Below are 27967 nucleotides of genomic sequence, written 5' to 3'. Positions count from 1 at the left end.
TTATGTGAAAAGGATAACTTTCCAGAAAGTTTTAACAGGTGGGCCTTGAAGAAAAGGCAGGGAGGGAAACAAGACATTGAACAGTAACGGTAGTGCAAGGTCTGAAGTGTAACCAGAGTAACCACTGGGGCTGTCCAGTAACAAAACAATCTCAAACATAAAAGGCCACCCATGAGGCAACACATGCCGCGTTGTCCTCAAGGTGCCAAATGCATTGGATGGAGGGTTCCATGAAATCCCAGTCCAGATCATGCTCTGATGGTGCCGGGCAGAGAAAGCCGCCCTCCATTCCTGGTCTCTGTGAAGCACAGCGCTGTTTTGCCTCTCAGACACCTTCCAACGCTATATGCCTTTGCCAATTTACACAACAGGAAAGCAGCTAGAGTTTCCTGATTCATGACCAAACTCATGCGCTTTATCAGGACGTTAGTCTGCAATGTCCATTTTTTAAGAATGCTCACTCTGATGAAATGCCTGTCTCTGTTCTTCACTTTTACCTCTTGCCTGAATCTATTTTGGGCTATCAACGGAGAAAAGAAAAGCAGAAAGCATCTGCACATCCAGAAAACCAAAAAGAAAACTCAGCATCCAACAGACACAATAATCAATGAGACATATTAACAGTTGATTGTGTATTTACTATAGGCATATATATTCATATGTATATGCATACACATATGCCTATAGCAGACACATACACACACACACAGGCACAGTGTCTCTTTGCACTACCAGATTAAGCCAACATGCAGGAAAAGACAAGGAGAGCAGAAGTATTGCACTCCAGTGCACTCCCTTACCACTGACAAACCACGGGCCTGAGACACCCCTGACCTTTTCTGACACAGACCAGACAGAGATTAAAAAAATTTCTCTCTTCCCTCACTTGCTGCAATGTCACCAGAACCAGCCCACATCATGTCTAAAACCTGTTCTCTAAAGAAAAAAACAATGCTATCACCCATGCTCCCCACTAACAATGAATTTCATCTTGTGAGCCAACAGGAGTCATTTAAGAATGTGGACCGAAGCCCAGTGTCCAACTGCCCCGCTCCCTGACACAGAGATTCTGGTGAAAGCGTGAGTGTGCTGCTGCAAACTTGACTGGGTGACTGCTGCAACACCAAGTTCACTGCAGGACCAGCATGGACTCAGCGCTGTCTGCTCCCCCCCGGACCCCTCTGCCTAGCTTCACTGCAGCAGCTGATGAGCCAAGCACACTCTGCAGCGCTCAGCTGCTTCTGTACTTTACGTAGCACAGATTTTAAAATCAGATCGGGAAATCAAACCTGTGCTTTCCCAATCTCACACGTTTCTAGTGCCCCGAACCCTGTGCTCAAAGTCCATCCCTCTTGTATCTCCTGCCTGATAAGCCAGCCTGGAAAGGCAGGGATACCCACCCCACTGCTCACCCAGGATCCAGCGAGCGCACAGAGCTTTAGCCCCAGCACAACAGCCCTGACCTTTCCAAGCAGCAGCTACTTGCCAGCAGGCGGCACTCGCCAGCCTCCCCTGCTGTATTAAGTTAATTTATTGCAGGGAACAGGGGCTTGATTACTCTAATCAGCAGAGCCTCCTTCATCTTAGTTTCACAGCCAAGCAGCTCTAGATTTATTCCTTCGCCACTTGGATTGCTTTTTATTAGAACAAAACCAAGGGAGTAACATAAATCTTTCGCATCTCTTGCCTGTGTGTTTGCGTACACAAAGAAGAGTAAGAAAATCCATACGGGGAGGATGGACAAATATCTTCTGCAGCAGGCAGAGCAGACCTGGAGCACTGGCCAGCCCGCTCCCTTCCAAAGCAGAGCAGCCCAAGGGCTCTCCAGGTGGCCTGTCAGGCACCTGAGTCCAGGTGATTTCAGTGTGACAACAGACTTCTGGCCAAACGCCCCTTCTACAAGGCACCAGTGCTGGCTTCTGGGATGCTGCACTGATCATTTTTACCTTGCTCTTGCAATGTAGAGGGGTCCCCTGATTTCTGGAAGAGTGAAATCTCTCCCCTGGAAGTCCCTGCACAGACTCCGCAGTGCTCTTTATTTATAACCCTTTGTGTAAGGCAGCCCGACCTGCGGCAAGCAGAGGAAACAGCACGAACTGGGGCTGGGGCTGCCTGCATGGAGCAGCGTGAACTCTGCTTCCGCCCTTTGTCTTGGAGATGCAGGAACAAAGCAATGGTCCCATGGCAATCTCGGAGAAAGGGGGAAAAAGCCCGTGTCATGCAAGCGTTGAGCTCAGCCTGGTCTGGCCAGCCACAAGCCCCACAGGGCCTGGCTCGGCTTGCTGAGGGTGAACATGGCCAGGCGCGGGCAGGAAGGGATTCCTACCAGAACCAGCAGAGAGCTGCTCTTGCCTTGGCACTCATGGGGACACACCAGGCACTATGGACAACTGAAATACTACCCATGACCAAGCACGGCTGTTTGGTTGGGCTGTGAGTCAGACTTACTGCCACAGTGATCTGGCAGCCTCAAGACAGTGGATGTCCATCAGGCCTCTCATTCTGCAAGCCTTCCTCAAAAAGACTCTTCCTAGAGATGCAGCCCAATATCCACATTCGGGGCCTTGACACGCTCCCAACAGCAAGCTGTGGGAAGCTCCAGAAAACATTCAGATATGGGCTCCCTGTGGATGCTTTCAAGGATCCGCAATTATCTCCAGAACCCACCAGTGGTTGCACAAAACCCACAGACCACCCAGCACTCTCTGCTTGTGTGGTCTGTACTGGGGCAGCTACAGCACTGCACCCCGCGTGACAGAGAACCAGGGAGATAGGGGACTCCAGCCGCTGTTCCCATCTGCCTTCCAAAGAATTCACTGTGTCCCAGACCAGCCAGCACCCCCGGTGCACCCCCACCCCTCTGCTCCACAGGGTCAACAGCACAGTTCTCCAGGGCAAGCTCTCCGGCTCCTGAGGACATTAATAGGCTTTTAATGAGCAGCGAAGCTGGGGCCCCCACCAGCATGCCCTGCCCATGGGCCCAGGAGCTCCATGGGAGCTGGGGCCCAGTCTCTGCTTCAGCTACGCCGCAGGTGTGCCTGTCCCCAGCTGCACCAGAGCCCTGCCCGCACCTGCCCATGAACCCTGCCCATCCCCAGCCCAACCCACCGACTAACACCCCCCGCGCTGCCCACTCCGATGGACCCACGCAGCCGTCAGCGGGCTGAGCCTGACCCCACGACTGCCACCAGACCTGATCCTGCACGCCTGGCTTGACCTCGGACCCACCTCAGCACCAGGCACCCCCCCGACCATGCGGAGTCCTGGCTGGCTCCGGCTGCCAGCCCCAGGTCTGCCCTGCTGGCTTCACTGGGCACTGTGGGACGGGGTCCTGCGGCGTGGCCCCTGCCCCGCAGGCGCTGCTGCGCCATAAGCACAGCCAACAGGGCCAAAATCAACACAAAGGCAGGGTCCCACACCAAAAGGAGAGGGGAGATATGCTCAGACATCGCATGATGGTCACCAGGATGAAACCACGAGCAAAAAAAATAATGAAATATCTTGGCAATAGTCACGTTGTTACTGCTGCTGAAGCTCCATGTGAATTGTAGCCACCTTGTGCTAGATTCCTCTGGCTGGATTTATAGAGACTTTACTCTTACCGGGGCACTGAGCTTGTTCTAGAAATTTCCAACAATGCTTGTAGGACTGGTCATAGACCCTGTGCATGCCAACTGTGCTGGCAAAAAACAAGCTCTTTGCAGCTGTAAGGGGGGCTGGGCAATGGCCCTGGCAGAAGTGAATTCTAATCTCAAGTTATACTGCTCCTTACTTCCCAATTTGCCTTTTACAAAATTCTCACCATGCTGCCTTGCAGAAATTGCCCTCAAGGAGGTGTATTTTACCCTTTGAGCAATGTCAGAGCTGATTCTCATACCTTCGGCAGGTACATGGAAGGAGGACAAACTGTGTCCCCATGATAGCGGAGAGGCCAAAGAAAAGGAGGAGGAGCTCTGTTCAGGTATGGGCAGGGATCAAGTCCTTTTCTGGAGCAGAAGACAACTAGCAGGGAGGAAATGAGATTTTAATCTGGAAACCCAGTGAAAGTCTAAGAGTCCCAAGGAGCACAGAAAACAGAAGCTGTATAAGGAATGAGCAACTGGGACTACCTTGGGGGCTGTACCAGTGCCACCCACAGCTTAGACAGCTATTGCCCAGTACTGAGATCGCTGCAGCATCCCCTCAGTGCTCCTTTCTCCTCCAAATGCCCATTTCTTCTCAGAAGTTCCCTAAGCTAATTGCCAAACCCCCACGTTCTTGCTTTTCTAAGCAGAACTGCTGAAAAAATCACATTATTCTCTGCTTAAAAGCCAGGTTACCTGATGACAGCAGCCAGAGGGCACCCATCCCAAACCAAGGGCTCCCTTTCCGTCACCCGCTTGTCGCCAGACACGGAGACTGGATGGCTCCAAACAGCCCCAGCATCTTCAGAGCCTCATTTTCTAACATGGGACCTTAACAGCATGTGCCACTCCTCTGCGTGAGGGAAGCTGCACTGGCCCCCAGCCATGAAAACTCCCTTGAGGATCTCCAACATTCAAGCACAAGATGTAAACATGCACTCAGGCCCAACATGAGGAATGCAGGGCTGCCTTGGCAGTAGGGGAGAGCAGCTCTTATTCTTCGCTCCAAGCAGGCCCTACTTCTCTTTATCCCCTGCAGTGCAGAAGCCAAAGCAAACACGCCATACCTTCAGTCACTGCTTGTGAGCTACAGTTCTACCGTCCTTTGAAGCACTACAGCAGCACCAACCCACTCAACGCTGACCGACGGCTGCATGACCTCACTCCAGCACTGGCTGGCAGAAAAGCCATTGCAAAGGAGGTGAGCTGGGGTCTAGAGCTGCAAGATCGCTTGTGCTCTAGCTGAACATTCGATTACGTTGCTTAACCAAAGTCTAAGAGCTCACAGCTCCCAGTTAGAGCTCCAGGCCAGTGCACAGAAATGCTGCCTGCTCCCATTTTATTTATTCATCTGCTCTCTTCCGTGCAGATTTTCATCTGCTTCCTTCCTGAAGCTTCAGGGCTCTTGGAAGGTTGTCCCCTTGTTGTCCCAAGCTCAGTGTGCTACGTGCCGTGAGCCACACCACTCTCTACACAGCTTAATTATAAAGAACCACACAGTATAGCAAGAGACCAGCTACACTCTGTAGCCTCCAGTTTGACCACCTACGGGACTGGAGCAGATGTTAAGTACAGGACGCACTCAAAGGCTTGGGCAGGACCACAGCATCTATCCTGAATTCAGGGCTCAGCAAACCTGGTGCAAAACAGCTGTGGCAGTGTTAGCAAAGCCACCAGAGCCCCCTGGTATGTCCCATCTGCAGGCAAAGGTGGGCAAGCAGGCCAGATAGCAGTGTCTTCTCATTCTCTTCATCTCAGTGCTCATGGTGAGAACATCAAAGACACAGCTACTTCTAGTGCTCCTCCTGATGCTCTTGTGAGGGTGCTTTAATGAAGTGCCCAAGTTGCCCCACCCCTGAGCTTCTCCTAAAAGCTGCAAACCAGTTACCTGACAAGGCACCTGAGATAAGCTCCCGGATGTGGGTTCAAGGTAATGCACTTGGCTCCTATGGAGCAGAAAGGCATAGATGCTGTATGGTTGGCCTCTGCAGTGTTCCTGAGGATTAGCATTCCCTGGAGCAGAACTGGACCATATTTTTCTCCTGTCATCAGAGGGCCATTCTCCTGTCCTTCTAAGCCTGATTGAAGCAGCAAAACATCTCAGCAATTCTGGGGATCTGCCTGTTTGATCCAAAACTAGCAAGTACTCACAGCTCATCATCAATGCAGCAGCTTGAACAGATACACACGTGGATTCTGGAAAGAAAACACAGGCCAGTTGTTGGTGCCACCAGGCAGCTCCCAGTTTCATGGGGATGCTGTTACAGCTCACAAGCTCCATGTGATGGCTCACAGCACTGCAGGCTGATGGCATTTTCTTTTCCGGCTGAGAAGGGCCTGGGGTATCCTGTACTCACAATCCATGCTGGAGCACAGATCTAGCCAGAAACCCCTGGTTACATCATGCAGCCCCTCATCACTGGGGCAGTGGTAGCACTGGAAAAATCCTGTCTTAAAATTTCATTTTGATTGCTTGCCCTATGTCCTGGTTTCAGCTGGGATAGAGTTAATTTTCTTCTTAGTGGCTAGTGCAGTGCTGTGTTTTGGCTCTGGTGTGAGAACAATGTTGATAGCACGCTGATGGGTTTGGTTGTTGCTGGGTGATGTTCATAGTAAGTCAAGGGCTTTTCAGTTTCTCAGGCCCTGCCAGCCAGAGGGCTGGAGGGGCATGGAATATTGGGAGGGGACACATCCAGGACAGCTGACCCAAACTAGCCAAAGAGGTATTCCATACCATACATCATGCTCAGTATATAAACCTGGGGGGTTGGCCAGGGCCTGCTGAACGTTGCTTGGGGACTGGCTGGGCATCGGTCAGCAGGTGGTGAGCAGCTGTATCGTGCATCACTTGTTTTCTTTCTTCCTTTCCCTTTGGATTTTATTCTCCTCCTCTGCCTCCTTTTTCATGATCCCCAGTCATTACTATTATTGTTGTTGTTCTTTCATTTTTATTCTATTTCAAAATTGCTCATATCTCAACCCTCCAGTTTTACCTCCCTTTCTGGTTCTCCTCCCCATCCCTCTGGGTGATGGGCAAGTGAGCAAGCGGCTGCATGGTGTTTAATTACCAGCCAGGGTTAAACCACGACACCCTACTCAGCACAGCAGCGTGAAAGACTGAGACCTGAGCAAGTTCTAAGAGGCAGAAAATGAGTGGAGACTGTGTGGCTAGTGCATAGCCCTGTAACTCTGGAAATGCAGCATATTCCCAGCTAATTAGTACAGCAGTTAAAATCAACAGAAACAAGTATTTCTGTAAGTGTGTAGCAAAGAGCTCCAAGCTCCGCACCTCACAGACAGCAGGGACAAAAGAGAGTTCTCCTGCAGTTGTTCAGAGCGCCAAAAGCAGTGCTTGGCCGGGTGAAGAACAAATTGGAAATGGCTGCCCCTCAGGACGGAGCTATCAGTTAATAATTGATGCCAAGTCCTTGCTGGCTATCACCCTAAGATATCAAATTCACCCAGACACGCAATGAAGATACCACCCCCTACATCTTCCAAACCAAGCTACTGAGCTCTTAAGTGAAATGCATAGTCCTGCCTAGGTCTCTGCCTGTGCCTGGGGTCCCCCGTCCCACAAGAGGCACAGTGATGCTTTCAGTCCCTGTCCTGCCTCATTCTGACTGAAAATTCCTATTTCTAAGGAAGGAAGCAATAAGGACCCCGTGGCCTTCCAGGGCCTGGCAGGGCTGCGTTTTCCCTCACATTCAACACTTGTGTATGTAGAACAAAACCAACCCCCACCAGGTCACCTATCCGTGGAAGACCACCAGGCCCCCAAGGCTCCTGGGCTGGATGCACATGCAACACACAAGGCAGTAATGGATTCCCAATCCCATCAGAAGCAAGATGCAGAGCTCTCCTGAGGGAGGGAGGAATTCTCACTGAACATGAACACAAAAGAAAAGGACAGAAGGGAAATGCCTACGGGCCCCTCTGCTCAGCAGGCGAAGTGCTGCACAGTACTAACACACAGACCTTATTGCCAAAAGGCATTAATGTTAATGCTTAATGTCCCCCGTACATCCATGCTGCGAGGAATGGATGCTTACTGCACCCATAAAGGACAGTATCGGTTTGCTGCTCTGTATCCCCTCAACCTGGGGCAACAAAGAGACCACGAGCAACGGCATCGGCCACACAATCCTGCCATTTAGAGAGAAACCCACCACCAAGATGCTTCATGCTGCTCGCTGATGCCCACAGTGCAGCGCTGTAGCCTCACCTGTTCAAGAGGTTGTTTCTGCTGACCATCCTCAGGAAGCCCGTCGGATCAGTCATTGAGTTCAGCTTGTTATTCATCTCCTCAAACTGCTGATCCATGATATCCCCAGCTTCGCTCTCAGTCTCGCTACTGGCACAGGCTCTGCAGGGGGAACAGCAGGGTGAAGGAGTCATTGACGCAAGACAGAGCAACAGCTTTGTGACAAATGCTCAGCCAGTTTGAGAGAAAAATGTCTTTCAGACACAACCTCAACCAAATGCTGAAGTCCTGTTTTCCCTGGATTGCATCGCCTCCTCCTGTTAGGCATACAAGAGAGTAACAACCCCATTCCCCTCCTCTTCTCCTGGGCATTCTTCAAGGTTTAAAGAGTGACACACGCTAATGGAAATACAGGACCCCAATTCCCATGCTCTGCAGGCATGGACTTTAGAAGCTGCAGCACAACAGAAAAGCTGAGGTCTGCAGGAAAAACCAACTCGGCCCTTGATTTGCCTAAGAACATGTGTTAGTGCATCCTTTTCAGATTTCCGCAATAACAGCTCCAAGCTCTGTATGCTTCCTTCACTGGCAAAGCACAACATAAAAAAGGGAGCTGTGCTGCTGCTCCTGTTATACAAACAGGGAACACACAGGGAGAGAAATTACCAATGCCACTAGGACAGCAGCAATAGAGACACAGAGATCTCCAAATCTCTGAATTTTCCATATCCTGACATTAATATCTAAATTATCGTCTCAGTGTAGATTTTCTGTCAAAATGCTGTATTTTGTCTTCTTTCTAAAAGCAGAAGGGAAACACAACTATTGTACGTGCATTTTTAACAACTCCTCCCTTTAATAAATAATTTGCATATTAGATGGTGCATCACAAACCTTGGAATTTGGACACTTATTAGCTAAACTGGACACATAGCTAAAACTGCTATGCTACCTGCTGAAGCTGCCTTGCACCTCATTTCTGTTTCCTTTTGGGCTCCTGACAACTTGCAGTCTTTCCTCAAGGGCACATTTTCCAACAAAGAGGACATGAATTAAATTAATGCACAACACGCACTTGTGCTGGCAACTAGGGCCATCCCTATGTTGCTGTATGCACCACAGGATATCTTGTAAGCATACTTCCAGGTCAATATAATTTAACAACCTGAAGGAATAAGTCCTGACAAAAGCCAATCACTTCATGAACACTGAAATGGGGCTAGCTGAGCAACAGCCATGGCAGGGGGAGGGAAAAAAGGCAAAGAAAAGGTTGTCAGCAGCTGCCTCCTGCCTGTTTTTCCTCCAGCTGCAGGCATGCTCGGTTTTGAGTCCTGGCACAGTTTTGAGTAACAATGACAATGAGTATTCAGAGCTCCTTAAAGAGGCAAAAATCTTGAGTTCATGAACCCAAGAGAGCAAGCCACATGCTCTCCCTGAAGAGCAAGGACTCTGTCCCAACACAAGTTCAAGCAGACTTTGAAGTCCCTCCCACTGCTTTTTGCAAGTATGCGCTATTTGTCAGCTTAATTAGACCAGCTGAATGGAACCATTTCTAGCTGAAAGCGAAGGCTGCAGTGTGGAACTGAGCACCACCACAGCAAAAATCTGATGACACATCCCGTGACAGCATCTCTTCCTCTCCAGGAGCAGAAAATGGGAAGATGTGCCACTCTGGAGACGCAACAGTACCTACATGCATGCTCACAGCATTATGGCAGGCAACGGCACTTTAATTTGAACACAAAAGCACACAACTACAGCACAGTTAAGCAAACGATGAACTGAGAACTCAGAGGTAAACAGAAGTTTTCATATGTGTGCTGTACATATTTAAATCCCTCTGTTCTTTGTTGGTAGGCAGAGAACAGGTTCCAGGGACTGCAGATGACAGCTTCTCCTGGGGGTCTGGCGTGCTGGAGCACGGTGGCAGTCTGCGATGCTGTAGGAAAGCACTTGATCCATGTGGGGAAGAAGTTTCAAAGTACAAAATGACGTTCACCCACATGGAACAGACAAGATTTGTTTGTTTAATTCCCTGCGTATAATTTTGAAGTGGGGAAAGAGCTTCTGCCTGTGATCATACCACACCAGCCCAATGATCTCAGAGACAAGCATTAAGCCCAGAATCCTTAACCAAAAACATACCACTACCATCACCCCGAAGAGAGGAGGAAGCTGACATCACAGTAAACTAAAAACTCATCCCAGAACCTAAAGACCAAAGGATTCCCTTTGCCAGTAGGAGAACCTGTGGTGACAAATGATTAATGGAACTGAAAACAGTATCTGCAAATCTGTTACACAAGGTGTAACTGCAGGTTGCAGTTGTGTATACACGTATCTACAGGGTAAGATTCAACCATCAACACGTGGAGATGTAATCTGAACCACACCACCCTGGTGCTTTAAGAGAAGGGTAGATGGAACCAATTCAGTCTGGGTTTTTCCCCTCTTGTCCTTCCCGTCAGTATACACACCTTGGAGGGAGCGACTCAGTTCTCCCAGAAAGAACAGAACGCTCATGGGCCACGTGCACATACAAGACAGAACGGGATGAAGCGCCAACATCCGGAACACATTTGCAAAACCCAGGCAACATGAAGGCTGGAGGGAGTAACTTTTGACATTTCCTTTAATGGGAATCATGCAACTCATTTTCAAGCAGAACCCGAAACAAATAGTTCAGAAGGTGTGACTGAAGCTAACAGAAGCAGAAGTCTCAGAACAGATTTTGTGTAAGAACTCAAAAACCCTAGACACCACCAAGGATAAGCCATTTCATAAATGCACCATTTATAAATTAAATTAGCAATAATTTCATAATAATATTTGGATAGCAGCGCTTATGTGCTTGTAGCTTCTCAGGGCTTTAATATGAAGGAAGCTACTCCTCTGTGCATGTCTGTTCCCTTATGTTTCGAGTACTCAGCTGGCTGAGAGCCCCTTTGCTCTTTCTCAGAGTACTTAAAAATCCCAGACTAACAAGCAGTTTGTTACTGCTTACAGTGAAATGAATAATGTGACTGGCTGTGAAAAATGTTTCCCTTCAGAAAGTCACTTCTACCATCATAAAAGGTTGTGCGCCTTTTCAGAAAGTACCAACCCAAAACGCACCCAAGTGAGATACAACTGTGAATCCAAACCAGGCAGATGTGGGGATTGCTTGAGATGAGTCGGCTGTCACTCCTTTTGGTTTCCAACTGTCTCAGCGTTATGAGCTAAGCACATACCCATCTCAGCAGCACACGCTGTTTATAGCACGCAGCGAACACAATCCTGCCAGTGCCCTTGTGAGATCAGTGGGTAACTTCACAAAATGGCAAGCTCAGACTGAGCTCAGGACAAAGAACGGGTCCTCATGTTAAGTTCACCCTGACTGCAGGCTCACTGTGCCAGATCCATCATTTCGGCTACCGAGAGCAGCAACTCACCTGTTCATGCTCAAAACCCATCACAGATACTGCCAGTATTTCAGTAACACTTACAAGGTCAGCATTAGCGAGGCTGCATCCCTGAACCCCTCCTCTCCCCGGATGCCTAAAGCTTGTCCTCCCTAACGGCAACACAAAATGCTCAGTGATGCTCCAAAGGAACTTCCAGATTCCAATGTCATGCTCAGATAAACAGGATCAAACACCATGTTCACCAGAAGTTTTCTGAATAGTAGTATGGATTTTTTCCAAATCGCTTTGTATCTTGTGCTTATGGATAATCGGTGTTGTAGTTACAAAACTGTTTATAGATAGCAGTAGAAGAACCAGAAGGGAAAAGAAAATCACTGTGCAGCTACTTCAAGGGAATGAAAACCCTCAGTAGAGGTATTAAACATCAGACCCCACGCCTTTATCGATCTTCTAGGTGCAGAACCACATGGATTACTCTGACATCGCTTCCCTCCTTGGAGAGCAGGGCTGTGAAGCAGATAAATTTTCTTCTAGATACACACTGTCCATCTCAGTATCTTTCGCCTCTTTCTTACTAAGTTTCCTCTCACCTGGGAGACCAGTGCGTGGCTCATTTTAGGTTTTTCTGGTCTGGGGAGAGGTTTACTTTCCTTCTTTGCAACCTGGCCAGGTCAAATATGGTCACAAATCTGCTTTTATTTGGCTGCTCACACCTCTTAAGAAAACACTATGGGTTATAGAGTGCAAGATTTTAGTGCTCTGAAGCAGCGTCTTATAGATTTTGGTCTGTCTTCAGTTTGTCTGCATGAAAACTCCGGGACTGTACAACTTGTTTAGCTCTTAGAAGATCAAGTTAATTTCAATAATAACAGCAGTGTGTCTAAAACAATCTCCAGGGATTGCAGAAACCCCCAAGTTAATTCATGTAGCAGGTGACTGGCAGTTTTGGGGGCAGATTTCCACTAAAAGAAGGGGAAAAAGCACCTTGTGTTCTTTAGGGGACTGACACAACAGCCATCATGTTAAAGCAAAACACCAACAAATCTAACCGCCCCAAAACACAGCAAAAATTCCTGAGATCCCCTCTCAAGCTGGCAGTGTTACGGACAGGCTTGTCTCTGGTAGCGCAGGTGACAAACTTCTTTATCCACGTTGGCTACAACACCAGTAACAGCTCTCGGGCCTGAAGGCATTATGTAAATATAGACAATTATTGGGAAATGAATTCCATTCACAGATTGCATATAAATGCCTAGCCAGCTGCCAAGAATCTTCCAAGCAGCGCACCAATATACAGATCCTTCTTTTTTTTTGTCTTTTTTTTTTTTTTTTTTACTTTAATGAGCTTTCTTGGCCAACGACTCTGAGCTGAAATCATGCGAGGCCCAGCCAGTGTCATTCTGCAGATTTTTTTCTTGACAGTTTTAAAAGTGTGACAATTCTTTTATCTCAGCTGTTCCTGGACCAGCAGGAAGAGTGGCTGCTTTTCAGCATTTTCTACGGTTGAACAGGAAGACGTTATTTCTGCTCGAACTCTCTGCTGTTTAAGCCCTTGTGCAGCCAGCGCGGGATGGCCGGCCGCGCTGCCCTTGCACAGCCTCAGCGTCCTGCCCGGCAGCACAGAGAAGGTGCACGCAGCCGCCTGCGGCCCCGTGTCACGCTGCCCTGTCCCCACACCCGAACCCCAGAGGTCCCAAAGCCTTCATGGTCTCGCCAGGGAAGCGGGGTACTGCAGAAGGGAACGTTTCCAGCCCAAGAGCAGGGTGGACAGCCCCATGGCGGACACCTCAAGCAGTCCCCTCGATGGACGGCAAGCCAGAGAGGCAGCGCCATTTTGTTGCTGCTCACATTTGCAGCAGTGGGCCAAGGCGGGAGAGCTGCCTTCTCCTTCGGAGAAGCTGGACAACAGCAGCAAGGCTCGGCCAGGCCTCCGAGGTCGCACACGAAGTATGCAGTGCTGATTCCTGACTCGCAATCCAGGGCTCGTACTAAGCAGCTTGGCAGTGGCTCTTTGAAACAATTCCTCAAGCTGGCCCAAGCCCAGAAACAGGCTCCAGGAGCAGGAGGCCAGGCTGGGGACCCCAGCACGTGCATTCCCCGGACTAGCAATGCCAGAGCACCGGGAAGCAAAGATATGCCTGGCTCTGTACACCACTGATTTATTAGACACAGTCACTTTTCCCCAAACCTTCAGAAATCCAGTATTTTTTTCTGGTTGTACCGGGTCTGGCTGAGCCCCGCAGCAGCCCACAGAGCACTGTGCTTTGCACTGGCAGCTAGCAAGGTGGTGATAACGCACCAGTGCTTTGGCTACAGCTGAGCAGGGCTGGCACAGCACCAGGGCTGTCCCTCCAACCTTCCCCCCTCACCGCTGGGCTGAGGGGCGGGCAGGAGCTTGGCAGGGGACACAGCCAAGACAGCTGACCCAAAGTGACCAAAGGGATATTCCACACCATATGACGTCTGCTCAGATATGAAAGTTAAGAGAGAGGAGGAGGAGGAAGCAGGAGGCACTCGTAATTTCTAATGTTTATCTTCCAGAGCGATCGCTACATGCACTGAACCCTGTTTCCCGGGAAGTGGGCGAACATCGCTTGCTGATGGGAGGTAGAGAATAACATCTTCTGTTTTCCTTTGCTTCTGCACACACAACTTTTGCTATTGCTCAATTAAACTGCCTTTATCTTGACCCATAAGGGTTCCGTCTTATTTTCTCCCCCACCCCACCCCCTGTTCTACTGAGGAGATGAGTGATAGGGGGCAGGGGGAAGAATCTTAGGCAGAGCTTTCTCTTCAGTTCCCTGAAGAAAAGTAAAACCATGAGAATGTGTCACCACAGCCTGAGCCCATCCTGCCCTGCAAAACTTTCAGGACACACTCAGCATCCCAGCAGACACACATTCTTTAGTTTACTTTGAAATCAGTGAAAAAGGACAAAAGCAATCTACTAGGCCTGAGCCCAGAACCTCTGATGGCTTCCAACTCCCTTCCAGCATCCGATGCTCCCATGAAGGAAAAAAACTGGAGGGACTCACTGTTTGTGCTGAGCACATGTGTCCACAGCCCTCTCAGAGCTTCAAACCCAGCCAGCTGACTGCAACCGATTTCATTACTGGTACTGGGGACGTAACATAAGCAAGTGTCATGTCCCCCCTACCCCAAAGGGAGAATTAATTTGTCAGTGAGAGACTGCAGCAAGCCCTGGGGAAAAGCAGTCGGGAAATCTGGTACCATTCTGCATAGTTGAAACACGTAATGGGAAACTTGAGGCCTGGGGTTATGTTCTTATTTTGATCTGATCGAAAATTCCTTTCCTGTCAGATTAAGGTGTGAGCGTCACGGGGCGGAAGCCAAGGACACTGCTTGTGAGCAGACTGCAAAGCGCAGCTCAGTTTTACTGCTGCCTCCTGCACAGCAATGCCCTAAGCGACACCACTGCAGCGTCAGCTGTGCCACTGCACTTGCTGCCTAAGGTGGCTGTAACAAAAGATGAACAAGGATTAATTAGGAGAGCTGAATGGCTTCCCAATTGCCCACACAACCCTGAGCACAACTGATCCGAGGGTCAATGCCATCATTTCGTCTCTCTTGGCCAACATCATTAGGTAGAACACCAGGCTTGGGTGTGCACTGCCTGTGGGACTGTGGGTCACGCACCCAGAGCGGTCTACAGGGTGGTTGCCTCTAACACGGCCTGCTAACAGCTCGTGGGGCTGCGGCGGCACCGGTAGCACTTTCACCATCAAAAGTGGGCAAGGAAAATGGCATTTGTCCACAGCCTCGGGAAGTCAAGAGTGTTTCACTCACAAATCTCGGTGCTGCAGAAAAACACACAACAGTCTGGGGGAAGAAAAAGAAAAAAAAAAAAACAAAACCTAAAACACAGTACAACCTAAAAGAGCCAGCGCCTCCACTCACACCGGTTTTGAGGGATGGTTAGCAAGTCAGCCAACACATACATTTTAAGTCCTCTTCACACTAGTAGTAAACAAGACCTGTAAACTGCTGGTGTGTCACTAACCCACCTGAAGTAAAGCCATTTATGACTACATAGCAAGGTTCACTTACAACAGCAAGCTGAACTGTCACCAAATCCTTTGCCCTGTATGCCTCACCCACAAAGAACATACGAGGACAGGAACATCCCCAATTCTGCTTTTCAGACAAAAGCATTCAGAGAAAAACTACTTGTAAATATCAGCATAGAAACTACATTCATATTCATCCAATCAATAAATCAAACCAAATACCATGAGAGATCATGAGACTGAGTATAAATAAGCAAAAAACCCTGATGTGATAAATCCATAGGATGAAAAAAATGAGGAAACATAGTTGTGGGACCTATCTGAAAAACTGCTTGGAGTAAGGTTCCTCCCTCTGCTGAAATTCATCAGACTGATTAATTAACTGTAAATTATTTACTCAGCTATAGCCACAAGGGAATATATTTGGAGGGGGAGTGGAATTCCTATGGTATTTGAAGTTTTTCATAAGTAAACCTTTGAAAGGGAATTAATTACACTGGAAGCTGTAAGTAGGATGGAATCTGCCCATACACAGTCAGACATGGCACTTGCCTCCTCATCCAATCTACAGATTCACTACCCAGTGTGTGGGTTCAAACCTTATTTGCATGTGCATCTAGAGTTACTTGGCAGAAAAATAGCCATGGATACAAAAATAAAGCATTTTTTTTTCGTTGCTGCAATGAAAATTTGCCCCTCCCTACTCTTGACTCTCAGTTCTCAGACAATGAGATCATCCTGAACTGCTATAAATTGCTTTCAGGTGGGAGAGCAGGAACCAGGATGCTGGACCCCCCTCGCCAACTTACCGGGTATAGTAGGAATCCACACCCAGAGCCTCCCGCACACTGGAGATGTACTGTTCCAGCGCAGAGTTTGTTATTGTTTGCAGGGTCACGCTGTTGGCTTCATGGAAGTCCCCGGCATTTTCTGTCAGGCTATCACCCAGGTAATACTCATGGAATTTCAGAATTCCTGCAAGGCACCAGAATCATGAGGTTATTTCTGCAGGGCAGGAACAATGCTGCCAGCAACTGCCTAGGAAGATGGCACAGCATTTGGCATTTCCAGTACAACTGGGGCAAAGCATTTTATGCCATGTCTCCACAGGGCTTTTCCAGCAGTCTGTAACAGCTTTGCTTTTAAAATCTGGTTTTGTACTTCGCAGATGATTGCTCAAAGGTACAAAGGCAGAGCAGTGCCTTTATGTGATGCTCAGAATGCATTTGCTATTGCAGCATTCTCATATAAATTATAAAACAGATCCTTCATACAAGCACCTACCAGAGTAATTCGCATTTCAATAGATGCATATGAAAAATACCTATTAACAGCCTCTGATCACATAAATTGAATACACAAGGCTCAAATGCTGAACAAGAGTGTTATTACTACAGCAGAACCTTCTCACATCACACAAAGATTTCTCATTTCACTCATATGCATGAAAATACATTCTATACAAAGAAAGAAAATTATGGATTAATGCATAGTAAAATATAAAGACAGCATTTCACAATGGGTAAACCAGACAAAGGACACTCGCTGTTTTGTTAAGAATATAACTATTACAGCAGATAAAACCTTACTCCACTCAGACTGGCATATCCTTCCTGATATAATTAATTCTACAGCCTGTGATCAACAGTAAAAGGCTGCTCTGGATGCCCTGTTTGCCTTGACAGCATAAATTATTAAACCAGTTAAGAAGAGTGGAGGAATAAAGCAACTCCTTCTGTAGCAACAGCAGCAAATACAGAATCGGCGAAGAGGGTCTGAAAGTACCATCTCACTGGGATAAATGAGGATCCTGGCCAGCCAGTGAAGCTACTCTCTCCGACAGCACTAATTAAACAAGAGGAGGTCACCGTGGCTGGGCTGGAGTCACTACTGAAGAGCTCCTCAGCGAAGCTGCTCAAGTGGAACCCTTGAAGCACCATAGCCCCTCTTCTTTCTGACACCTGGCAGTGCCTTCAAGGAGGGGGTCACAAACCCATGTACTTGAAGAATGCAACTGCTTTTCTACCAGACCCAGTTTCAGCAAGGAGGAGACTGGTCATGAAGCCTAGTGGCAAACCCTACACTTCTGATCCATATAATTTTAATTATTATTAATTGTGTTAATATTATAGCTTATTGTGCAAACTGCAGGCCTGAAGAGCCAATTAGTGACTAGATGCGTAGCACGACAACACCATCTCACACCTACACATGCAACATTGCAAAAAGCCCCCAAACAGCGTCTCTTTCAGTCACTGCCATCCCATCTGAAGTCAGAAATGTGTGAATGTTTGCTTCCCTTCCCAAGGAATTTTTGGTGCAGTCTAAATAGTGCTTTTTATCTCTTTAGCTTTGTCATGGTGAAGGGCTGCAATTATTACATTATATCCAGAAAGAACTCATGAAAATTTACAGTCATCACTTTATTAGATAATGAACAACAGCTGCCTGCAAAAAGCAATCCTCTGCAAATTAATCCTCCTTGCTCCTCTGTGATAAGTGTTTCCACATTCATATGAGGAGAACTCAGAAGATCAGGCAGTTCAATGGCATATCAGGAAGTGGGGACGCCCTTCTGTTTTCTGCAATCCACTTCAGTGAATAAATGTCAAAAGCTTTTGGAAGGATAAAGCACAGAAATATAATTAAAGTAGGGATTCTTGTGCCTAGAAGATTCTCACAGAGCCAACATACTCGGAATCTCATTACTGCTCTGCCCTGTGGGAAATATATACAGATTGGAGGTTGAAAAATGGAAATATTAAACGTGTGAAACATCTCCATCTCCAGGTGAACATCAAAGCCCTGAACAAGCACTTCTAAGTCATTACTGCTGTGGCTATGACAGTTTTCAGTCTATTCAGCTTTAAGGTACTAGATGGAAAGGATTCCCTCATACATTCACTCTGGTCTCCGGTTAATTCCTAGCTACAAATGACAACAACCCGCCCTTTGTAAGGCTTGCTCACAGGCTCTCATCTCCAAAAAGGACCTCACCTGCCCCAGGAGCCAGCAGCCAGCTGTACAGATAACCTGCTGCCAGTGAGTAGTAGAGAACAAGTCCCCTTTGGCCATTCACTGTCTCCAGGACCTGGTCAATGGTCACTGGAGAATAGGGATCAGAGTCCTGCTGCCCAGTCTGACGTTCCACAAGCAGGTCAGCAAATGCCCTCGTTCGTCCTCTCTCTGCTACTGCCAATGCTTCATCGTGGTGACCTGAAAAGACAAAGCCATCTGTCAGACCTGACACTAACGTGGCCTGCAGTGCAACGTGCAGGAGCAGGGACAGCTGCTATCCCAACCCAAACTAAAACCTGGGGAAGCAGGGTCACAGCACTTATTTCTGGAAAGAGTAGCCTCCGAGCTGGCATACAGTCCCACAGATCATCTTGGCTGCAGGCAATAACACAATGTATGGGAAAACAAGCCACAGCAAGGCAAACAAATGGAAGAAGCAAGAGAGACGATCCAAAGGTGCCTCAGACCCGACGCAGAACACCATTATTTCTGTCCCAGCAAGGAAATGCTGTGCTGTGTCAGACAGATGGGGAGTGAAGGATGTATCATGAACTCCCTCCTTGCAACTTCAGCTGAACTCGTTGTATGAGTTTGGAGTTCAGACTCACATATGACAGCATCTCTTACCGAGACTGACAAGTACTCGCTGCAGGGCCTGGTAGGAGGATGTCTGCAGGTCGAAGAGTGACAGCTTGTAATCTGTGCTCAGCTGCACCTCGTGTCGGATGGTTTCAAACAGTGCCGAGGCCCGGTACAGCTGGGGGGAGAAAACAGCTACGGTGACTTCCTTACAGACACAGCACTGCTGGGAGGGCAGGAGTACCCAGAGAAACATACCCTCAGGCAGGGGGTCTGCCTCAGACAGCCCCCCGGGATGGCAGCATCCCTGGCAGAGGGAAGGTGACTTTGGATGGAGCAGGGAGGCACACGGGCCTGGGTCAGCTCAGCACCTCACACGCACCACACATTTCCTCCCAAGGACAGGAACAACCCGAAGGGCTCAGAGAACACAAGCCCCCCAGCATGGAGCTTATACCTGGTGCTGAGACTCCTCCAGGTTCCCACTCGCCCAGAGGGAGAGGCCGAGGCCGTGGCGGATCTTGGCTTCATCTTCCCTGCGTCCCAGCTGCTCTGCCAGCCTCAGTCCTGCAAGGCAGTCAGAGTGAGAGAGAGGAAGGGGCTCTGGCAGCCCACTGCAGCACTTCTGCCCCAGCGGGCTGGGGGCTCAAGCAGGCCCTGGGGGCTTCGGCGGCAGGCAGAGGCAGCCGGGGAGCTGCCGAGTGGAGGGATGCCGAGCAGGGCAGTGCCAGCGCTGCTGACACTGGAACTGGCACTGGTGAGAGGTGCCTCAGCAGGACAGACGTGTGCATGGACCAAGACCCCCCTAAGTGAGGTGAAGATGCAGTCCCCTGAGTAAGTAAGCCCCTTCCGGGCAGTTCAACTTCTAAACCTTGAAAGCCACACAGACAAACAAAATCACACTGAGCTGCCAAACTTCCAGAAAATACACCTCCTGCCACATTACTGGCTCACTTCCCACCAGCTCTCCCCAGCCTTCTGGCAGGCTCCGCATGGTTTATGTACTGAGCCAGAGCAGAGGGCAGGGTCCCGGAGTGAACAATCTGGAGCTTGTTTCACTTCCAGAAGCACCTTCTGTGTTGTCCCCACTGCCACCACGCTCCAAACCTCTCGCCTCCGTGGGCTGGGCTGACAACAGGGACACCTCCGTCCTCTTTAGGCACCTCAGGTTTCCCATGGACTAGGGAGCGGGGGCCCAGGCCGTGACCACGCAGCTCAGCAGCAGCTAGTACTTACAGGCTTTTCAGGAATGCTGTGTCACACCAGGAGAAGGAGCTGTATTTAATTTCTCCCCTTCCAACTTAATTGAATTCCCTCAGCATTCTGGAATCCTGCCAAGGTCAGTTTCAGGAAAACCAGACTAACTGATGTAATTAATCCTTCGGCTTCCAGCTTCATACACTACAGTTACACTGCTCATCCACTCCATCACAGAGCTACCACCTTGAGCAGATGCTGCTTGCATGCAGGAATCCCTTGCAGCAGCACAACTCACAAGCCAGCACTGGCCCCTGCACTCAGCAGTGGCAGATGGCTTCCACACACCGAGGGCTGCACCTCCCTCACCTCCCTATCAAACACAACTTATTTTCACTCACAGCTTAGAGGACACTCACCCACCTGGTCTCACTCCCACTTGAACACAGAAGGACAAGCCAGGTGGCTATCGGCAAGGCACACAGCAAGGCGCACACAAAGGTTTGAGACCTGCTCTCAGGATCAGAGAGATCTATCACAACCTGCTGTGGTTTTCCCAGAGCCAGTTCCTGGCATGCAATGCTATTTATACAGAAGGTTTACAGCTTCTAGGCTCAGGCACAGAAGAGCTTTATAAAGAGCCTCTGCCAGATGCAGCCTGGACTCAGGCTCAGAGCTAGCCGAGATGCCCCCAGGAAGGCACAGATTGAGCTTTGCAATGCTTTGTCTACAGTACGCCAGGAAGGCTCCGAGTGACGTGGCAGGCTGACCATAACAGCCCGCTTGGGCAGCTACTCACACAGGTGCTCAACAGTAGCTATGGATGCCTGCAAGAGCTCTTGCATCAAAGGCTACTGTCAAACACATCCTCTTAGTGCCACGCTCACAGGACCTCGCATGTCTCCATGCCTTCAGGCCTCCCTCCTACCCCACCGCACGTCCCACTACATGCTGCATTGCACAATTCAGCCTCTTACCTTCCTGCAGGTACATCACAGCCTGAGAGTAGTTCTGCAAGGCGTGATGAGTCCTCCCCAGACTGCTGTAAGACACAGTTTTGGCTACAAGGTCATTCATTTGTGCTGCAATGCTGAGGTGCTGCTCCTGATAAACCACCGCCCTCTCGTAGGTGCCCAAGGACTCGTAGGTCAGGCCCAGGTTGCCGTACGCCCGGCCCTGGCAAGTGGGGTTGTTGGTCTCCTCCGCAATCTGCAGGTCGAGCTGGTGATACTGCAGGGCTGTGTCGTACTCCCCCATCTGCTGGTAGACCCCACCGAGGCCGCAGGCAGCATCACTCTCCAGAGCTCGGTCCTTCATCTCTCGAGCAATGTTGAGTTGGCGCTCCAGGCAAGAAATGGCTTGCTCGTAGTTCCCCAGCTGGCTGTGCAGGCTCCCCAGCTCCCCGTAAGCCTGGGCTTTGTTAAATGCCTCCCCCAGCTCATGTGCCACCACAAGCCTCTTCTCAAAGCACACCAAAGCCTGCTGCAAACTTCCCATAGCCCTACAAGGGAAGAAAACGGCAGCATTTATTTTGCCAGTATTTTCTTGGAAGGAGATGTCTTGCCATTTCCTCTAGAGACCAGCTCAAAGCTTTGAGGCAGAAACAAATCTCCCCCCAAGAGACAACCCTGGTACCTCTGAATCAATCTCCTTCTTCTGCTACCCTATAAACTTCTCTTCCTCTCAGGGCAGAGCAACACCGCTTCGTTATTTTTGCTGGTAGCACAGTCCCCAGCACCCAGAGGACTCTACTACTCGCTCCTGGGCCACATCCCCGTGCACGTGTACAGTAGCCACACAAACACCCCCCATCAGTAACACAACACATCCATTTGTACTTGTACTCCACTGTCTGTCATTAGAATACAGACGGAGCGCTCCTTACCTGTGCCCATTGCCCAAGCCCCGGTAGGCCTTTGCCTGGTCTTGCATACGGTTCAAGCTTTGAGCCACAGACAGGTACTGTTCGTAATACTTTATAGCTTCCTCAAAATCTCCCAGAGCCTCGTAACAATCTCCCAGGTTCCCATATGCTCGGCCCCGATCTAACACGGATTCATTTCCACTGAGCTGCTGCAGCATGGCCAGCTGCTGCTCAAAGTAGCCGATAGCTTCCTCCATGACATTCATGTTCATCTTGGTAATGCCCATGTTACCATAGACTTGAGCTTCTATGCTGGGGTCCTTCAACTTCTGCCCAAGCTCCAGCTGTTCTTCGTAACACTTGAAGGCCATGGTGTACTTCCCAAGTGACATATATACTGCAGCAAGGTGACCGTGTGCTCTGCATTCACCCGGCATATCTCCCAGCTCCTGGTACACCTCCAGCTCCTGTGTGTGGTAACCTAAAGCCTTGTCACATTTCTGTACCATTCTGTATGCAGAGCCCAAGGCTGCATACGCACTGGCTTCCAGTCTCCTGTCTTTAACATGATGGGCTAAGCTCAACTGCTGCTCATAAAATTTTATTGCACCATTTACGTCTTTTTTACAGACAAAAATATCCCCCAAGTTTCCCAGAGCTCGGAATTTGGCCTGGGAATTGTTCAGAGACTGGGCCAGTGACAACAGGTACTTCTGACACTCCTCTGCTTTGCTGAAGTCCATCAAGGCTTTGAAGGCCAGGCCCAGGTTGCAATAGGCTTTGGCTTGGCTCAGCTTGTCATGAAGATCCTTTGCTAAGGCAAGATCCTGCTCGTAGTACTTGACGGCTTCCTCGTAGTTCCCAAGGCAGTAATGGGCATAGCCAAGGTTGTGGCAAACCTTCCCCTCCCCCTCCATGTCCTGCAGCTCTGGGGACAAGCGCAGGTACTGCTCGTAGTAAGGGGCTGCCTGCACGTACTCTCCTCGTGAGCAGTGGAAGTTGCCTAAGTTGCTGAGGGCGCGCGCTTCGCTCTGGATGTCCCGCAGCTCCCGCGCGATGTTGAGATGATTCTGGTAGTGCTGCAGCGCGCGGTCATGGGCACCCAGCGCTTGATAGGCAACTGCCAAGTTCCCGTGCGTAGATGCCTGAGAGGCACGGTCATTTACTTCCATCGAAATCTGCAGCTCCTGCCGATGGTACTTGACAGCCTGGTCATACATGCCGAGAGCGTTGTAAGCGTTGCCCATGTTGCCGTAGGCCCGGCCCTGGGCCGCGTAATCGCTGAGCTCCTGAGCTATGGACAGGTGGGTCTTGTGCAGCCGCAGCGCAGTGTCATAGTCGCCCTTCATCTGGTGAATGATTCCTGAAAAATACAGAAACGGGCTCAACAAAAACACTCCTCCACAACACCCTGCCAGGCCAGGATGCTCGTGCAGCCGGCCCTCAGCAGCTCACGACGCAGCCCCTTCCTCAGGCCCCCCCTGCCCCGCACCCATCCCTTCCCCTCAGCACCCCGACACGGCCCTTCTCAAACAAACTGCCTCCTCGCTCCTGACGGGCAAATCCCAGAGAAGGGTTCATAATACACATGAAGCATCCCTTCACCACAACAACTGGGTGGTCTGGCCTTACAAAATGCCCATTTTCTTTTTAAATTATGCTATTTTTTTCCCCCATCCGTGATATCTGGTGACTCCAGTGCTCACACCCAAGAGGCTCAGCAAGAAAGCACTCCCACTCACTTTTCCATCCCAGTCACACCATCTTGTACTTGTTACGAGACATGGAACCAGAGCTCTGAATCTCCTAATGTCCCAACTTATCCTTCAATTAGCTCTGTGCTAATACATGTGGCTCCTTTGCAAACAATCCTGAAGAAGCCACCAGAGGCGGCCCTGGAAGCACAGACCCTGCAGGTTCGCCACAGTTACTCGATACCTGAAGACAACGTCAGGTCTTTCTCTGCCCCTAAAAGAAAACAACTTCCAATTTCCAACTCCATATCGCAACCAGTGTGTGGGAAGGAAGAGATGTAGAGGGTCAGGAAGCAACTGCCTGCCCCGGCCACTGGCAAGCACAGCATGCTGTCATTGGCCCTGCGCATCAGCCTACTTTTTGTCAGTACTTTTAAAGAGAAATTTGTAGACAGAGGCTTTCCAAGTGAGCCTGGAACATGACAGCCAAGATTTGCTTTCCTGAGGCAATTTGGACCTCGCAGATTCATTTTTTAAACTCATGCAGGACTGAAAACCTAAGTTCCATTACCTCAGCGTGAGGCACTCTGGCTGGATTACTTGTCTTTCTATCAAAGTCAGTCATTCAAAAATTCTGCTCATTTTCCAACTAACATGAGGCTTCAGGAGAAGGCAATTTAGAAAACACGGGCAGAACAAAACAGGATGAAAATGGCAAATGCTTGGTTGCTGCTGACAGTTCGTTTCCCTCCCCCTGCACGGCAATTGTGATCAAAGCCAGCGCTCATGGCAGGAGGGACTGGCTCCCTGGTGCCTTAGTCCAGCTCCTGGCCAAATCCTTCCTCAGCTCCAACGAGCCTGTGGCTTTAACTGATGAGCGTTAGCTATTGCGTCCCTGGCTGACGCATGCTGATGTTTCTCTCCAGCATGGCGAGGGAAGGTGGTGGCAGCACGGACAGGATGAGCCAAGCTAAGTGACCCCACGTGGATACTCTGGCCCCCCACCTCTGATCTGCAGGCAGAGGCAGAGCCGGGGCTCAGCGCACAGCCACAGTGCCACGCACGGCACAGCGCTCGCCAGACAGACCGCCCCGTTCTGCGGAAAAAGCACAAAGTCATTACTGGGGGTGGACTGGGACGGGGCACAAAGTGATGTAACTTAGAAACTGCAAAAAACAGTCTCTTTGAAAGCATCTCATTGCTTCACAAACTAAGAATTTGCTCAATCTTTCTCCTGGAACAGCAAGAGGTGTCTGAGCTGGATGCAGGCAGAACCAGTGCTGCCCAGGGAGCCCGCGCTCCCAGCCTGCCTCCCCAGCACGGCATCCCTCCCAGCCAGCACCCCGGGGTGCCTGGACCCCAGCACCGGCAGCCAACGCAGTGGGCTCCCCCTCTGAGAGCTAACACACGCTCATCGGAAACACCCCGAAATCCCGGCATGTCCAGATTAAGGGAGCGAGCAAGCTTTTCCTAATCACTTACTGCTAAACGGACAGATTCCTCATGGAGACCAGACATGCCGCTGCTCTCCACCAGCACCGCTGCTCCTCCTCGGAGGAACCAGGTGCGGGGAAGCACTCAGTTTGAAGTGACCGTAAAAGGGAGAGAGAGGACAGAAAACAGGTTAAAAGCAAATCTTTTTTGTTGTGATGTTCTTGTTCTGTGGTGAGGTGGTTCTTAATTACGAGTCAGAGAGCAGAAATGAAGACAAACCTTATCAAAAATTTTTAGTGGTGACTTTGGCACAAAGGAAGGGAGCGTTATTCAAGATATGCTGTGAAACCCGTTAAGAAGCACTGCTGACACAGAGAAGGATGGGATTATTATGGAGGAAGGACTGGATAGCCTTACGTACCACAGCAACAAGAATGGGGTGATGAAAATTAGCAGTAAACTATGCAAAGACATGCACTCCAGGACTACAAGGCCAGGGAGTCATCACATGGAAATGAGACAGAGTGATCCAGTGAACTGATGTATTTCCAGTACAAGAAATCCAAATGTGATTCCTGTTGGACACTGAAGAGTTAACTGATTCACAGACCGATGCTGGTGTAAACAAAGAGGGGCATCAGCCCTAGAAATTGTTTTCACCCTCAGAGTGCCAAGGCTCCAGAGCAGCCAAGCAAACAGTACATTACCATTGCAATGGCTCGTGGTCAGTTTACGAATCCTGGTATTTGTGTGACTTGGCATGTGCAGTACCAGCAGACTGGATGCAGCACCCCAGGAGGCATCCTTCACTTCTCTCGGTTTAACCACCGATTCCCCTGGTAACTCTTGTGTTTCTACAGCTTTTCTGGGAGAGTACCTGAGGCCAGCTGCAACCACTCACGGGCCAAAGAATTACACCAAGAACATGGACATCCCTTACTGCTGAAGCACACGCTGCCTCAAAAACACGCTGTTTGCCTCCCAGTTGCTGCTTGCACTGGCACGGTGCTGCAAGCACGCAGACTCTTGGCTTTTAGGCCACCTTCCCAAAAACGCTTACCACCCTCTCAAAAACACTCACACCACCCAGTCACAACTTCATCAACAGCATCCCAGGCAGAAGTGGCTGCTGCAGGATGTGAAGGAGCTCCTCAGCAAGCCTCTCTAAAAGCACATTCATAGCCCTAATTTCTAAGCATCCTCCTGTCTCCCTCCCATTGAATGGCCACTGTGTTTTCCTAACCTCAGGCTCTCCTCAGCTACACACTTAAACAAAATTCCTGCCAAAACCAGAGACAACCGTGGCCCTGGACTGCAGACACTGGCTGGCTCAGAGGGGATGCTGACTCCACACCTTTCTACTAGTTTCATGTATGTTTTATCTGTGAGCCATGTGAAGCCTGGTTGTTTCACATTCTTTCCCATGTCCTGCAGGACAAGCTCCTTCACTGCAATCTTTGGCAACAAAATAACTGCAAGAAACAGACCAGATGTCTCTTAGGAAAAAAGAGAGGCTCATTTTGGGCTGCAAGGGATTCTGCTGGTCTGGAACATGCAATAGTTACTTTCTTCAATACCCATCTCCCCAAAACTAGATCAGCTTCCACGCTGATACCTTAGAAACCAAGATGACACCCAGGCAGGTCTGGCCTGCCATTTGCTGTTTCTGTTGTCCACATGGCATTTGACATTGGAAAATTTAGGTCAACAGAAACAGCTGCAAAGCTGCCTGCCCGCAAGAGGTGTTGGAGCAGCATGGAACGCAAGTTCCTGCTTTTAGCAGCTAGTACATTAAAAAAAGTATTAAGAGATAACATCAGGAGCTTGGTGTTAAATCCGTACTTTAGCTTACAATTTCTCTTGTGCCCAAAAAATCCTTCTAAACAGCTCTTGTACCAGTGTATCCATTAGCCAATACGGTCCTCAGGCCAGAGCACTGCCGTGTGCAGAGCACAAGATGCTCGATCAGACAGGGGCTCCTCTGGCCACACGTGGATCACCAGCCTTAAGACACGAATCCCACTCCTGTCACAAAGTTCCTCTCCTTATTCTTCCATCTCAGCTCTCTTACCCTCCACAGATCAACATCTCTGGTAGTACTGGAGATTATTTTGGCAAATACTCAGCTAACTTGACAGAGAAGGAAACATCTCCAGTTTCCCAGGTCATGGAAGAGGCCCTAGTGAGCAGACAGAATGCCACAGCTCAGCCTCAAAGCCTAGGCACCCTGAAGAAACTCCCCTTCACTGTGAGGAACAAGAGAAGTCAGTGCACAGTGGTGACCATTAAAATGCCATTGACAGCTCAGGTGGTGTGTCCACAGGCGTGGTGGATGCTAGCGAGACGTCCTACACTCACAGTAATTACCTTTCTCTCTCAACATGGAGCAACTCACAATGGAGAAAGAGGCTGACCCAACCCGGACTCTCCCACTTCATACTGGAGGACAGGCAAGAAAAGGAGTCCCTGGCGCTGGAGATACTAGGAATTCCTGCGCCAGGACACCAACCTCTCCTGTCCTGCATGAAGGAGAAGGAAAGTGGGAGAAGAAGATGGCAAGTCAGACACAGAGCATGGCTTTGAAAGGCAAATGGCAGCCAGAGAAGTAAAATTCATCCTAGAGATCAGGGCAACAAGTTACTGCAACAGCTTATGGTGCTGCTCTCTGGAGAGGCTGTGGATGGAATTTCACCCTGGACACTATGTCCACCAGAAAGGCTGCTCTCTGTCAGGAGCCCTGCTCGAGCAAATTCCCAGAATTTCATCTAAAAAATTCAAGTTGCTTTTAGGAAAAAAGGAACCTGATAAGAGACCCCACACAGCACGTCCTGGTATGTTTCCAGCATTTGCCAGGGGTAGTTACAAAGGATGGCCCACGAAGGAAATGTTCTGACTCAGACTCCAAAATCATCACCTACCAAA

General features: G+C 49.5%; 1 protein-coding gene across 4 annotated transcripts in view; it reads right to left on the bottom strand.

Moving 5' to 3' along the window:
* Positions 1–27967, bottom strand: part of TTC28 (tetratricopeptide repeat domain 28) — a 191512-nt gene that overhangs the window by 21536 nt on the left and 142009 nt on the right. For 3 of the 4 annotated variants that reach the window (XM_055711387.1, XM_055711377.1, XM_055711391.1), the window contains 7 exons: positions 21939–23280; positions 21031–21554; positions 19314–19423; positions 18905–19034; positions 18257–18475; positions 16069–16234; positions 7849–7989 (listed from right to left, as the gene is read on the bottom strand). In XM_055711387.1, the coding sequence (XP_055567362.1) occupies positions 7849–7989; positions 16069–16234; positions 18257–18475; positions 18905–19034; positions 19314–19423; positions 21031–21554; positions 21939–23280 (2632 nt within the window). Of the gene's footprint in view, positions 1–7848; positions 7990–16068; positions 16235–18256; positions 18476–18904; positions 19035–19313; positions 19424–21030; positions 21555–21938; positions 23281–25093; positions 25685–27967 lie in introns of those variants that run through there. The other variant, XM_055711402.1, reaches the window with a different exon arrangement.

This window comes from Falco cherrug, chromosome 1 (assembly GCF_023634085.1).
Source record: "Falco cherrug isolate bFalChe1 chromosome 1, bFalChe1.pri, whole genome shotgun sequence".
In the NCBI taxonomy this organism is placed as follows: domain Eukaryota; kingdom Metazoa; phylum Chordata; class Aves; order Falconiformes; family Falconidae; genus Falco; species Falco cherrug.
This window is presented reverse-complemented; position numbering and strand designations above follow the sequence as displayed.